General features: G+C 42.1%; 1 protein-coding gene and 1 long non-coding RNA gene across 7 annotated transcripts in view; one reads left to right on the plus strand and one right to left on the minus strand.

The window, feature by feature from the left end:
* Positions 1 to 13,582, minus strand: part of LOC127002993 (leucine-rich repeat-containing protein 40-like) — a 41,807-nt gene that overhangs the window by 5,859 nt on the left and 22,366 nt on the right. For both annotated transcript variants that reach the window (XM_050869337.1, XM_050869338.1), the window contains exon 2: positions 13,248 to 13,391. In XM_050869337.1, coding sequence (XP_050725294.1) covers positions 13,248 to 13,391 — 144 coding nt within the window. The remainder of the gene's footprint in view (positions 1 to 13,247; positions 13,392 to 13,582) is intronic.
* LOC127002994 (uncharacterized) lies at positions 5,592 to 12,002 on the plus strand. Of its 5 annotated transcripts, XR_007756807.1 has the most exons (6): positions 5,592 to 7,941; positions 8,070 to 8,261; positions 8,661 to 8,852; positions 8,922 to 10,118; positions 10,335 to 10,874; positions 11,199 to 12,002. It is a non-coding gene; the product is annotated as an uncharacterized LOC127002994 (long non-coding RNA). The 5 variants fall into 5 exon arrangements; XR_007756806.1 differs by lacking the exon at positions 11,199 to 12,002 and having other exon boundaries at positions 8,922 to 9,902; positions 10,443 to 11,170; XR_007756808.1 differs by lacking the exon at positions 11,199 to 12,002 and having other exon boundaries at positions 10,767 to 10,902.

Raw genomic sequence — 13,582 nt, forward strand, 5'->3', positions numbered from 1 at the left:
ACGGGTCTTCCCTTAGCTTTGGAAAGATTAGGATAGCGTCTACATTTAATGACAGATTAGTATGTCAAGAAGCGGTAAATATCAGCAGAGGCCTACCAGGGTCGTTTTACAAGACATATTGCAGCCCAAGAACACATATTTGACAAGGCTTTCGTAGGAGTTGTGGGCATTTCCAGGGGTAGTTTTATGACCCTGGTGGTAGTGTGAGTCTTCTTCTGTACCATGAACCTAAGAAACATATTTGACAAGGCTTTCGTAGGAGTTGTGGGCATTTCCAGGGGTAGTTTTATGACCCTGGTGGTAATGTGAGTCTTCTTCTGTACCATGAACCTAAGAAACACATATTTGACAAGGCTTTCGTAGGAGTTGTGGGCATTTCCAGGGGTAGTTTTATGACCCTGGTGGTAGTGTGAGTCTTCTTCTGTACCATGAATCTGAAGAAACACTCATTAGAACCCGACTGACCCCCTCTTTGACCTTTAGAAATAGCTGATATGAGAAGCGAGAGTGTCTTATAATACCAACCCTAGACTTCAGCTACTAAGATTGTGAGGAAAGTCCCGCAGAGTTGCCAAAATAGCGTAAAGAGGTGACTAAACCCGAAGACTTTCACCAGAAGACAAGATTATGGCGTAAAGAGGCGGATAATATTATTTGAGTACAGTCGATTAAGAGTAAGCTATTACGCAGATGCTAAATGGCAGGAAGGTGCTCGATCTAACCAACGAATTATCTACCTAACTAACTAATGAGCTATTTATACTATTTTACTATCTGTTACATTATTAAACTACCTAGATAACTAACGCAATATGGTCTTAGAGAGAAGCATTAAGTCGTTTTCCCAGTTAAATGTAGCTCCACTTAGGCTCTGGGACAAATTACGTAGTCTTGGTCAAAGGGTCTACGTGGTCAGAACATCTGTGCAAATCTATGTAAGTCAAATGACGTCAAAGGGTGGTAAACATATTCACGGCACACAGCTGACTCGATTCTTGCGCTAATGTTGAGTGGCAATACTACAATGAACCAGCGAGAGGCCACTCCACCACTCGGCTTATAGCGTAAAGAGGCGGAAAAATACCCAAGACTTCACCCCAAGCAGCTGAGGGGACTATTGCGCAGATGGTGAGGCAGCCGCGCACGTGTCGGCGGCGCGGTTGCCAACTTCGCGCGTGCCTTCGTAGCGCGCGGTTGGGGTTTTCCCGCTCTTTGTGTTGCGGAGGCCAGACTTTCAGGTTACTAAGCCGAGACGAGGTACCTGCGGGAAACGTGTGGTCGGAGCTCGCTGCCAAACGGTATTATTAGTCAAGGGGTGAGACGCAACGGTTTGGGTTCAGCGGGAGTTCATAACGAGATGGGTTTTAATAATGAGGCTTGGTGGCGCGCGCTGGGCACCGTGCCACCCCTTGTCGACCTGCCGTGCTGATTCATTGGACTTCCCGGCACTCTGTTTCCCTTTCCCCCCTTCCCTCCCTCCCTATCTCTCCCCCTTACACTTTACCGCCCTAATCCACTTCCTGGCACTACGCTTCAACCTTCCTTCCCTCCACTCTTTATCTTTTCCTATAACTAACTCCCCTATGAGGCGCTATGCTTCCCCCCTTCCCTCCCTATCCCTCCCCCTTACACTTTACCGCCCTAATCCACTTCCTGGCACTACGCTTCAACCTTCCTTCCCTCCACTCTTTATCTTTTCCTATAACTAACTCCCCTATGAGGCACTATGCTTCCCCCTTCCCTCCCTATCCCTTCCCCTTACACTTTACCGCCCTAATCCACTTCCTGGCACTACGCTTCAACCTTCCTTCCCTCCAATCTTTATCGTTTCCTATAACTAACTCCCCTTTGAGGCGCTATGCTTCCCCCTTCCCTCCCTATCCCTCCCCCTTACACTTTACCGCCCTAATCCACTTCCTGGCACTACGCTTCAACCTTCCCTCCCTCAAAGGCAGATATTATAAGACACTTTGGCTTCTACCATCAACTATTCCTAGAGGTCAAAGAGGGAGGCAAGCGAGTTCTAATGAGTGTTTCTTTAGGTTCATGGTACAGAAGAAGGGTCAGACTACCACCAGGGTCATAAAACTACTTCTGGAAATCCCACAAACTCCTACGAAAGCCTTGTCGAATATGTGAACTTGGGCGACGAAATGTTTAGTAATACAGCCCTTTTTTTTATCTTTTCCTATATCTAACTCCCCTATGAGGCACTATGCTTCCCCCCTCCTCCCCCCTACACTTTGTCGCCCCTTTAACCCCCTTACCCTTACCCCCACTCCCTTTTTTCCTTTTTCTTCCCCAATTTCCCCACTCATCACCCGTTAATTAAGCTCTTCCTGGCACTAAATATCCTCTTTCCCCCTTCCCATTTTCCTCTTCCTTCCTTCTTTCATTCCCCTTCCTCCTTCCTCCCCTTTATTTATTTTTATCTACCTCCATTGAAGCCCTGATGTAGTTGATTTTGTCTTTCTTTATATTCTTCTTTCCTGAGTGCTTCCTATTCACTTCGACTTGTACAGAAGGAAGGCTCACTGACAGACTCGATCTCATCTTCTTCCTTAGTAACCTCGATCTCAGCTTCTCTTTCCTTTGTTTTTTTCGATCTCAACTTCTCTTTCCTTCGTGTTTTCGATCTCAGCTTCTTCCATAGTAACCTCGATCTCAGCTTCTTCCTTAGTATCTTCAACCTCATCTTCTCTTTCCTTTGTTTGTTTTTTTCGATCTCAGCTTCTTTCTTAGTAACCTCAATCTCAGTTTCCTTTGTTTTTTTCGATCTCAGCTTCTTCCTTTCTAACCTCGATCTGTTCCTTCCTTGTCTTTTCAATCTTAGCTTCTTTTTTTGTCTCTACGATCTCAGCTTCTTTCCTTTGTCTCCTCGACGATCTCACCTTCTTCCTTAGTAACCTCAATCTCAACCTTCATTCTTTGTCTTCTAAGTTATCGTGAAATCTATGACTGACTGAATTTCTTGCTTCCGCCTTCCCTCCTCCTTTCTCCGTACCCTAAGCCATACAGTACGTGACCCTACGCCATATAGTACACGTGCCCACCAGACCACTCTAAGCCCTGAGGTATGTTCGTCCTTCCTCTTCCTCCTCAGTGACACGAAAATAAACTGAGTATGCAAAGGGAGCGTGTATAAAGGGTAGTTTTTTTTCTTCTTCTTTTTCTGGGCATCCCTTTGTAGCGTGCCTTCCCTATAAGATGCCTTCCTCCTCCTCCTCCTCCTCCTCCTCCTCCTTCGCCTATTCATACTTCTCCTCTTCCTCCTCCTCCTCCGTGTTCTTTTCTTCTTTCCTATTTCTTTTTCTGCCACAATAATTTATAGTTCTCATCTTCCTTCTTATTCCTTCTCTAATTTATCGTCCTCCTCCTCCTTCCTCTTCTCTCTCCTCGTTTTCTTCCTTTCTTTTATTTGTTCTCTTTCTCCCTTTTATTTCTGCTCTTGGTTTTACTCTAATATTCCTCCTCCTTCCTCTTCTCTTTTTTATTCCTCCTCTCTTTCATTTCGGCATCTTCCTCTTGTTCTTATCCTCTTCCTCCTCCTTCTTTCCTCGCTCAATTTCTCCTTTTAATTTCTACTTCTCATCTTCTATTCTTATCTCTATCCTCCTTCCTCATCTCTTCCCTTTTATTTCTTCTCTTTCTCTTCTACTTCTTATTCTTCTCCTCCTCCTCCTGGTCATCGCGGCGCCGCATTTAGCACGTCCGTCGGTGACCCCTCAAGTGGGAGTGTCATGTCGAGGGCTTGGCACGGGGACAGAGGGAATGACGCAGAAGGTAGGGCGTGCGTGCGTTCGGCGTCACAGGGTATGCGCTCCGCCACCCCGCTGCCCCGCCCCGAGCCAAGAGTCAGCCAGTCAGTCAGTCAGAAAGCCATGCAACCGGCCAGTCAGTCAGTTGGTTGGTTACATAGTTAGTTAGAGAGTTATGGAATGAAAAGACACCAACAGTCAGTCATTCAGTCAGTTAATTAGTCGGTTAGTCCGTCAGAAAGCCATGAACCCAGTCAGTCAGTCAGATATATAGAGTCAGTTAGTTGGTTAGTTAGTCAGCCAGTCAGTTAACCAGCCATGAACCCAGTCAGTCAGTCAGATATATAGGGAGTCAGTTAGTTGGTCAGTTAGTCAGCCGAGGAGTTAGCCCAGACAGAAAGCCATGAAGTCACTTAGAGAGTCAGTGAGTCAGTTAGTCAGTGGGCTAGTTAGAAATTCAGTCAGTCAGTCAAATACCCTCGTCCTCTCATTCTAAAATCCCATCCCTTCCTCTTTCTCTCCCTTTTCAGTTAGTCCGTGAGGTAGTTAAAAATTCAGTCAGTCAGTCAAATACCCTCGTCCTCTCATTCTAAAATCCCATCCCTTCCTTCCTCCCTTCCTCTTTCTCTCCCTCTTTCGTCCTTCCTATCTTCTTCATCTCAGCCTCCTCCTTCTCCCTTTCTCTTCCTTCCCCTTCCTTCGTCTGCTTCACCACAGCATCCTCTTTCATCCCATCCTTTTCTTTCGCCCTCTTTAAATTGATCTCCTCTTCCTCTTCTCAGCCAAATGTTCCTTCCCTTCTTCCTCCTCACCTTAACATCCTCCCTCCCATTCTCTCCTCTTCCTCCTCCGTATCCTCTCCTCCCCTTCCCTCGCCTCGCAACAGCTCAGCGCATCCTACGATCCTACCAAAGATCCTACCCTCCCCCCCACCCCCCCACCACCTCCCCGGCCGCCGCCCACGTAAATATCCGGAGTCCTACGCCCACGACACCCCCTCAAGGACTCCCTCAACTCCTGCTGGTGGTGATAATGGTGGTGGTCATAGCGATGATGGGAAGTATAAAAACGGTGTTGGTAATACTGGTAATGGTGGTGGTGATGGTGGTGGTAGTGGTGGTGGTGATGGTGGTGGTAGAGGGGGAAAGACAGGGAAGGAATGGAAGGGAGGGGAAAATGGTAGGAAAGAGGAAAGGAAGGGAAAGGAAAGGAAGGGATAGATATAGATGGAAAGGGAAGGAAGGGAAGGGAGGGGAAAATGGTAGGAAGGGAGGAAAGAGGAAAGGAAGGGAAAGGAAAGGAAGGGATAGATATAGATGGAAAGGGAAGGAAGGGAAGGGAGGGGAAAATGGTAGGAAAGAGGAGAGGAAGGGAAAGGAAAGGAAGGGATAAATATAGATGGAAAGGGAAGGAAGGGAAGGGAGGGGAAAATGGTAGGAAGGGAGGAAAGAGGAAAGGAAGGGAAAGGAAAGGAAGGGATAGATATAGATGGAAAGGGAAGGAAGGGAAGGGAGGGGAAAATGGTAGGAAGGGAGGAAAGAGGAAAGGAAGGGAAAGATATAGATGGAAAGGGAAGGAAGGGAAGGGAGGGGAAAATGGTAGGAAGGGAGGAAAGAGGAAAGGAAGGGATAGATATAGATGGAAAGGGAAGGAAGGAAAGGGAGTAGAGAAGGAAAGGTATGTGTGTGTGTGTGTGTGTGTGTGTGTGTGACTCATGCCCGACCCTTTGTTCCCTCAGCAGCAGCCGCCCACGCCCTGACTTGCGCCTCAGGTCATGCACCCAAACACGCCGCCCGCCCGTGCACCATCCCGCCCGCCCGCCCGTTTCTCTTCCCACTTTCCTTCCCCTGAAAATACGGGGCTTATTATAATTATCTCTATATTCTTAAAACGCACCGTGGCCTCAGTTCGCCTGTTTGAAAAGCCTCTCGTGGAAGTTGCTGGGATTATATTGGACTGTTTTGTGATGCGAGTGATAGTTGTACACGACTTCTGCGTCTAGAACGGGAGTCACCCATGAAAACAAGCCTCACGTTCTCTAGTCACCCATGAAAACCAGGCTCACGTTCTCTAGTCACCCATGAAAACAAGCCTCACGTTCTCTAGTCACCCATGAAAACAAGCCTCACGTTCTCTAGTCACCCATGAAAACAAGCCTCACGTTCTCTAGTCACCCATGAAAACAAGCCTCACGTTCTCTAGTCACCCATGAAAACTAGGCTCATCTTCTCTGTGGCCTTGGGAAACAGTCGTAGAGGGAGCCGATGTAGTATCCCTGAGTACGATAATGATTTTAATTGACACGACAGTCGAATCATCTATGGTATCGTTGATTTATTCTTTCCACTCGTCTAGAATATATTGGTTTTAGATGAGAAGTTTGATTGGATACTGTCATTTGTGGGAGGATGACAACTTGTAGGCAGAAACAAATGAATAAATACAATAATAAATGACGAAGAGATGGTGTTAGGCTATGCTGATGAAGACGGAGAAGATTGAGGAGGAGGAAGATTGATTGAATACTGTTATTTGTGGGAGGATGACAACTTGTAGGCAGAAACAAATAAATAAATACAATAATAAATGACGAAGAGATGGTGTTAGGCTATGATGATGAAGAAAACGAGAAGAAGAGAAGATTGAGGAGGAGGAAGAAGGGTTAGGCTATGATGATGAAGGGGAAGAGAAGGAGGAGGAGGAAGAAGGGAAGGAACAACAATCTGAGAAGAAGAGATGGTGTTAGGCCATGATGATGAAGAAGACGAGAAGGGGAAGAGAAGATTGAGGAGGACGAAGAAGGGTTAGGCTTTGATGATGAAGAAGGGGAAGAGAAGAATGAGGAGGTGGAAGAAGGGAAAGAACAACAGTCTGAGAAGAGGAAGAGATAAGAGGACGAGAAGAAGGGAAGAAAGAGGAGGAGGAAGAAGGGAAGGAACAACAAGTCTGACAAGAGGAAGAGAACAGGCCCCTTTGCTACCCTTCCTTCCCTTCCCATTCGTTCCCGCAAGGCCACGGAGGGTAAGGATGATAAATATAAGCGTTCCCTCAGTGCCAGAGTTTAGCAAGGTGCCCCGCGACGCTATTACGCATCCTTGGCGGCCAAAATAACTTCACCTTGACGACGCAGCGTACAGTTAAAATAGATTACCTGTTGAGTACGCAGGTAGAGTATACGAGGCTATCTTTTTGGCTTGGCATACACTGAAATGGATTGACTTTCTTGAATTGGCAGTTTATTATTATTATCATTATTAATATTATTTTTTTTTACAGCATGGGAGGCAACTCAAGGGTATACAACAACAACAACAACGACGACAACAACAACAACAACAACAACAACAACAACAACAACAACAACAACAACAAGAAAACGATATAATGTAGGTCTAATATTCTTGGTTGATACACTTGAAATGAATTGACTATCTTGAATTCGCATTTTATTTATTTATTTATTTATTTTTTACAGTAAGGGAAGCAACTCAAAGGTAAACAACAACAACAACAACAACAACAACAACAAAACGATATAATGTAGGTCTAATATTCTTGGTTGATACACTTGAAATGAATTGACTATCTTGAATTCGCATTTTATTTATTTATTTATTTATTTTTTACAGTAAGGGAAGCAACTCAAAGGTAAACAACAACAACAACAACAACAACAACAACAACAACAACAACAAGAAAACGATATAATGTAGGTCTAATATTCTTGGTTGATACACTTGAAATGAATTGACTATCTTGAATTCGCATTTTATTTATTTATTTATTTATTTTTTACAGTTAGGGAAGCAACTCAAGGGTAAACACCAACAACAACAACAACAACAACAACAACAAGAAAACGATATAATGTAGGTCTAATATTCTTGGTTGATACACTTGAAATGAATTGACTATCTTGAATTCGCATTTTATTTATTTATTTATTTATTTTTTACAGTAAGGGAAGCAACTCAAAGGTAAACAACAACAACAACAACAACAACAAAACGATATAATGTAGGTCTAATAGTCTTCTAGAATTCACTTTTTTTTTTCTTTTTTTTTTACAGTAAGGGAGGCAGCTCAAGGGCAAAAAATACTATACAAAACAAAACAAAATCGCTATTCCTAGTTAATACACTTGGAATATGTTAGCTTTCTTGAATACGCTGTTGGGATATCGGTTTAATATTCCTGGTTAATATACTGAATTGGACTGACTTTCTTAAATACGCCGTTGAATAAAGGTTTAATATTCCTGGTTAATACACTGAAACGGACTACTTTTCTTAAATACGCCGTTGAATAAAGGTTTAATATTCCTGGTTAATATACTGAATCGGACTGACTTTCTTAAATACGCCGTTGAATAAAGGTTTAATATTCCTGGTTAATACACTGAATCGGACTGACTTTCTTAAATACGCCGTTGAATAAAGGTTTAATATTCCTGGTTAATACACTGAAACGGACTAACTTTCTTAAATACGCCGTTGAATAAAGGTTTAATATTCCTGGTTAACACACTGAAACGGACTAACTTTCTTAAATACGCCGTTGAATAAAGGTTTAATATTCCTGGTTAATACACTGAAACGGACTAACTTTCTTAAATACGCCGTTGAATAAAGGTTTAATATTCCTGGTTAACACACTGAAACGGACTAACTTTCTTAAATACGCCGTTGAATAAAGGTTTAATATTCCTGGTTAATACACTGAAACGGACTACTTTTCTTAAATACGCCGTTGAAATGTATAAAGGTTTGATATTCCTGTTTAAAACACTAAAACGGACTGCCTTTCTTAAATACGCCGTTGAAATGTATAAAGGTTTAATATTCCTGGTTAAAACACTGAAACGGACTAACTTTCTTAAATACGCAGTTGAAATGTATAAAGGTTTAATATTCCTGGTTAATACACTGAAACGGACTAACTTTCTTAAATACGCCGTTGAATAAAGGTTTAATATTCCTGGTTAATACACTGAAACGGACTAACTTTCTTAAATACGCCGTTGAATAAAGGTTTAATATTCCTGGTTAATACACTGAAACGGACTAACTTTCTTAAATACGCCGTTGAATAAAGGTTTAATATTCCTGGTTAATACACTGAAACGGACTACTTTTCTTAAATACGCCGTTGAAATGTATAAAGGTTTAATATTCCTGGTTAATACACTGAAACGGACTAACTTTCTTAAATACGCCGTTGAAATGTATAAAGGTTTAATATTCCTGGTTAAAACACTAAAACGGACTAACTTTCTTAAATACGCCGTTGAAATGTATAAAGGTTTGATATTCCTGGTTAAAACACTAAAACGGACTGACTTTCTTAAATACGCCGTTGAAATGTATAAAGGTTTGATATTCCTGGTTAAAACACTAAAACGGACTGACTTTCTTAAATACGCCGTTGAAATGTATAAAGGTTTAATATTCCTGGTTAAAACACTAAAACGGACTGCCTTTCTGGTATACGCTGTGAATATAAAAGCTAATCATCTCATCAGGTACAATTGAAATGGTTAAATTATCCTCAAATTAATAAAAAAAAAATATAATACAATACTTTTCTTCGTATATGGGCTTGAGATAGATAGATAGATAGATAGATAACGAGACATAATTATCTTTCTTGACTTCGTAGTTAAATATAAGATGCCAAACAGATTACCTGGCCACACAACACTAGTAAAAAGAGGTCTTCCTGAATAGTTGGTTAAAATTAGAGTGGTACATTAGTTACCCTTCTCAGTTAAATATAAGATGCCAAACAGATTACCCGGCCACACAACACTAGTAAAAAGAGGTCTTCCTGAATAGTTGGTTAAAATTAGAGTGGTACATTAGTTACCCTTCTCAGTTAAATATAAGATGCCAAACAGATTACCTGGCCAGACAACACTAATAAAAAGAGGTCTTCCTGAATAGTTGGTTAAAATTAGAGTAATCCATTAGTTACCCTTCTCAGTTAAATATAAGATGCCAAACAGATTACCTGGCCACACAACACTAATAAAAAGAGGTCTTCCTGAATACCCGGTTAAAATTAGAGTAATCCATTAGTTACCCTTCTCAGTTAAATATAAGATGCCAAACAGATTACCCGGCCACACAACACTAGTAAAAAGAGGTCTTCCTGAATAGTTGGTTAAAATTAGAGTGGTACATTAGTTACCCTTCTCAGTTAAATATAAGATGCCAAACAGATTACCCGGCCACACAACACTAGTAAAAAGAGGTCTTCCTGAATAGTTGGTTAAAATTAGAGTAATCCATTAGTTACCCTTCTCAGTTAAATATAAGATGCCAAACAGATTACCTGGCCAGACAACACTAATAAAAAGAGGTCTTCCTGAATACCCGGTTAAAATTAGAGTAATCCATTAGTTATCCTTCGCAGTTAAATACAAGATGCCAAACAGATTACCTGGCCAGACAACACTAGTAAAAAGAGGTCTTCCTGAATAGTTGGTAAAAATTAGAGTGGTACATTAGTTACCCTTCTCAGTTAAATACAAGATGCCAAACAGATTACCTTGCCAGACAACACTAGTAAAAAGAGGTCTTCCTGAATACCCGGTTAAAATTAGAGTAATCCATTAGTTACCCTTCTCAGTTAAATACAAGATGCCAAACAGATTACCTGGCCACACAACACTAATAAAAAGAGGTCTTCCTGAATACCCGGTTAAAATTAGAGTAATCCATTAGTTACCCTTCGCAGTTAAATATAAGATGCCAAACAGATTACCTGGCCACACAACACTAATAAAAAGAGGTCTTCCTGAATACCCGGTTAAAATTAGAGTAATCCATTAGTTACCCTTCTCAGTTAAATACAAGATGCCAAACAGATTACCTGGCCAGACAACACTAGTAAAAAGAGGTCTTCCTGAATAGTTGGTTAAAATTAGAGTGGTACATTAGTTACCCTTCGCAGTTAAATATAAGATGCCAAACAGATTACCTGGCCAGACAACACTAATAAAAAAAGGTCTTCCTGAATAGTTGGTTAAAATTAGAGTAATCCATTAGTTACCCTTCGCAGTTAAATATAAGATGCCAAACAGATTACCTGGCCACACAACACTAATAAAAAGAGGTCTTCCTGAATAGTTGGTTAAAATTAGAGTAATCCATTAGTTATCCTTCTCAGTTAAATACAAGATGCCAAACAGATTACCTGGCCACACAACACTAGTAAAAAGAGGTCTTCCTGAATAGTTGGTTAAAATTAGAGTAATCCATTAGTTACCCTTCTCAGTTAAATACAAGATGCCAAACAGATTACCTGGCCACACAACACTAGTAAAAAGAGGTCTTCCTGATTACCCGGTTAAAATTAGAGTAATCCATTAGTTACCCTTCGCAGTTAAATACAAGATGCCAAACAGATTACCTGGCCACACAACACTAGTAAAAAGAGGTCTTCCTGATTAGTTGGTTAAAATTAGAGTAATCCATTAGTTACCCTTCTCAGTTAATGGCGTTGTTAATCTCTGTATTCACCGCGACATCCGTCACACCCACGAATACCTGTTACACCCTTGCCCTTAAGAGTTTTTTTAGGGGGGGGGAGGAGGTTATAGAGTTAGTGTATCTACGCCGCAGCCTGCACCCCCCCCCCCCCCTCCCCTATCCCCCGACGATCTTCCTGGGGTATGATGGGAGACTAATGAATAATAATAATAATGATGATGATGAGGAGGAGGAGGAAGAGGATAAGAAGATGATAATAATAACGAAATAGAAACACCAACTATGAGAAAATAACGTAACACACACACACACACACACACACACACACACACACACACACGTGACAAACATAAACATTAACTGGAGTAGAAGGACGAAAGGAAGAAAGAAAGAAAGAAAGAAAGGAAGAAAGAAAGAAAGAAAGAAAGAAAGAAAGAAAGAAAGGAAGGAAGGAAGGAAGGAAGGAAGGAAGGAAGGAAGAAACAAACAAAGAAAGAAAGAAAGGAAGGAAGGAAGGAAAGACAAGATTAAAAATATATATGTTACCCAGGGCAAAGGAACAGGAAAGGAAGAAGGAAAAAAGAGAAGCAAAAGAAGGCGAGTATATGTAGCCTGAGGGAAAAGGAAAAGGAAGCAAGGAAGAACAGAAAACAGCAAATAAAGGAGAGATAGAAGGAATAAAAGAAAAATAGATGTGGAACTCAGAACAAGGAAATAAATGAAGGAAGGAAAAAATAAGGAAAAACAAGGTTAAGAAAACAGCAATGAAAGGATAGAGAGAAAGAAAGAACAGGAAAATATACATGAAACTCAGACAAGGAAACAAGAAAGGAAGAAAATAAAGAAAAACAAGGTAAAAATGGATAGCCCGGAACAGAGAGAGAGAGAGAGAGAGAGAGAGAGAGAGAGAGAGAGAGAGAGACGCGGACAATAGCAATGCGTGGGCCTGCTTAGCGACCACCTGACTAACTGGCTGGAAGGGAGGGGGGGCGGGACTGGCCATTGCACCCAAACACTACAGGTGGCTCGGACGCGACTCACCTGCCTATTATACCTGCCTTGTGTCTCTACCTGTCCCCTATCTTCGTGCCTTCTTGCGTCCCTTGGAGATGAGAGAGGAAGGGAACGGAAGGGAAGTGAAGGAAAGGGAACAGAAGGGAAGTGAAGTGAAGGGAAGTGAAGTGAAGGGAACGGAAGTGAAGTGAAGTGAAGGGAAGGGAAGGGAAGTGAAGCGAAGGAAAGGGAACGAAAGGGAAGTGAAGGGAAGGGAAGGGAGGGGAAGGGAACGAAACGGAAGGGAAGTGAAGGGAAGGGAAGGGAACGGAAGGGAAGAGAATGAATGACAGATAGAAACAAATATCACAACGACAGACACACAGAGACAGACACCCCGCTCCGGTAGCTCAGTGGTAAAGTTCCGCTCTGCCCTGATGCGCGGCCTGGCAGAGATCGACTATAATGAACCGGGAGAGTATTTGCGGGCGATAATGAGTCCAGTCCGTGATCAGGCCGTGGGGAATTACACACACGGAAACAGACAGACAGACATGTGGACAAAAGAAGAATATATCGACAGACGGAGAAGAGATACTTGGAAAAAACAGGAAGTAAAGAGATGAGAAAGGAATAATATAAAACCAAACGAGTGAAAAATAGAAAATAGATGGATAGAAAGACAGATAGATACAGATAGATAGATACACAAGATAAAGGGAGAGAGAGAGAGAGAGAGAGAGAGAGAGAGAGAGAGAGAGAGAGAGAGAGAGAGAGAGAGAGAGAGATGCTGTTATATACGATCCGAACATATGGCAGTTGTAATAATAATAATAATAATAATAATAATAATAATAATAATAAGAAGAAGAAGAAGAAGAAGAAGAAAAACGAAGAACAAAAGGAAAATAAAGAGGAAAAGAAAAGATGAAGACACGCACACACAAACACACACACACACACACACACACACACACACACACACACACACACACTCGCCTACCTGTAATAAGGCAGAACTTGAGGGCAAACTTGGGAGGAATCTTGGAGAGCAGGTTCCCGGAGAGGTTGCAGGTTGTGAGCGGCGTGTTGCGCATCAGGTGGAACACGGCGTCCGGGACCTGGCACAGTTGGCACTCGCTCAGGTCTGCGGGGAGGAGAGAATGTGGTTAGGTTAGGTTAGGTTAGGTGGAGGAAGAGAATGGGAAGGAAGAGAGAAAGGGGAATCGAAAAGAGGAAAAGAGAAAGAAAGTGGGAAGAAGGTGGTTAGGTTAGGTTAGGTTAGGTGTGTGTGGAGGAAGAGAATGGGAAGGAAGGGATGGGAAGGAAGAGAGAAAG

This window comes from Eriocheir sinensis, chromosome 24 (genome assembly GCF_024679095.1).
Source record: "Eriocheir sinensis breed Jianghai 21 chromosome 24, ASM2467909v1, whole genome shotgun sequence".
Taxonomy (NCBI): Eukaryota; Metazoa; Arthropoda; class Malacostraca; order Decapoda; family Varunidae; genus Eriocheir; species Eriocheir sinensis.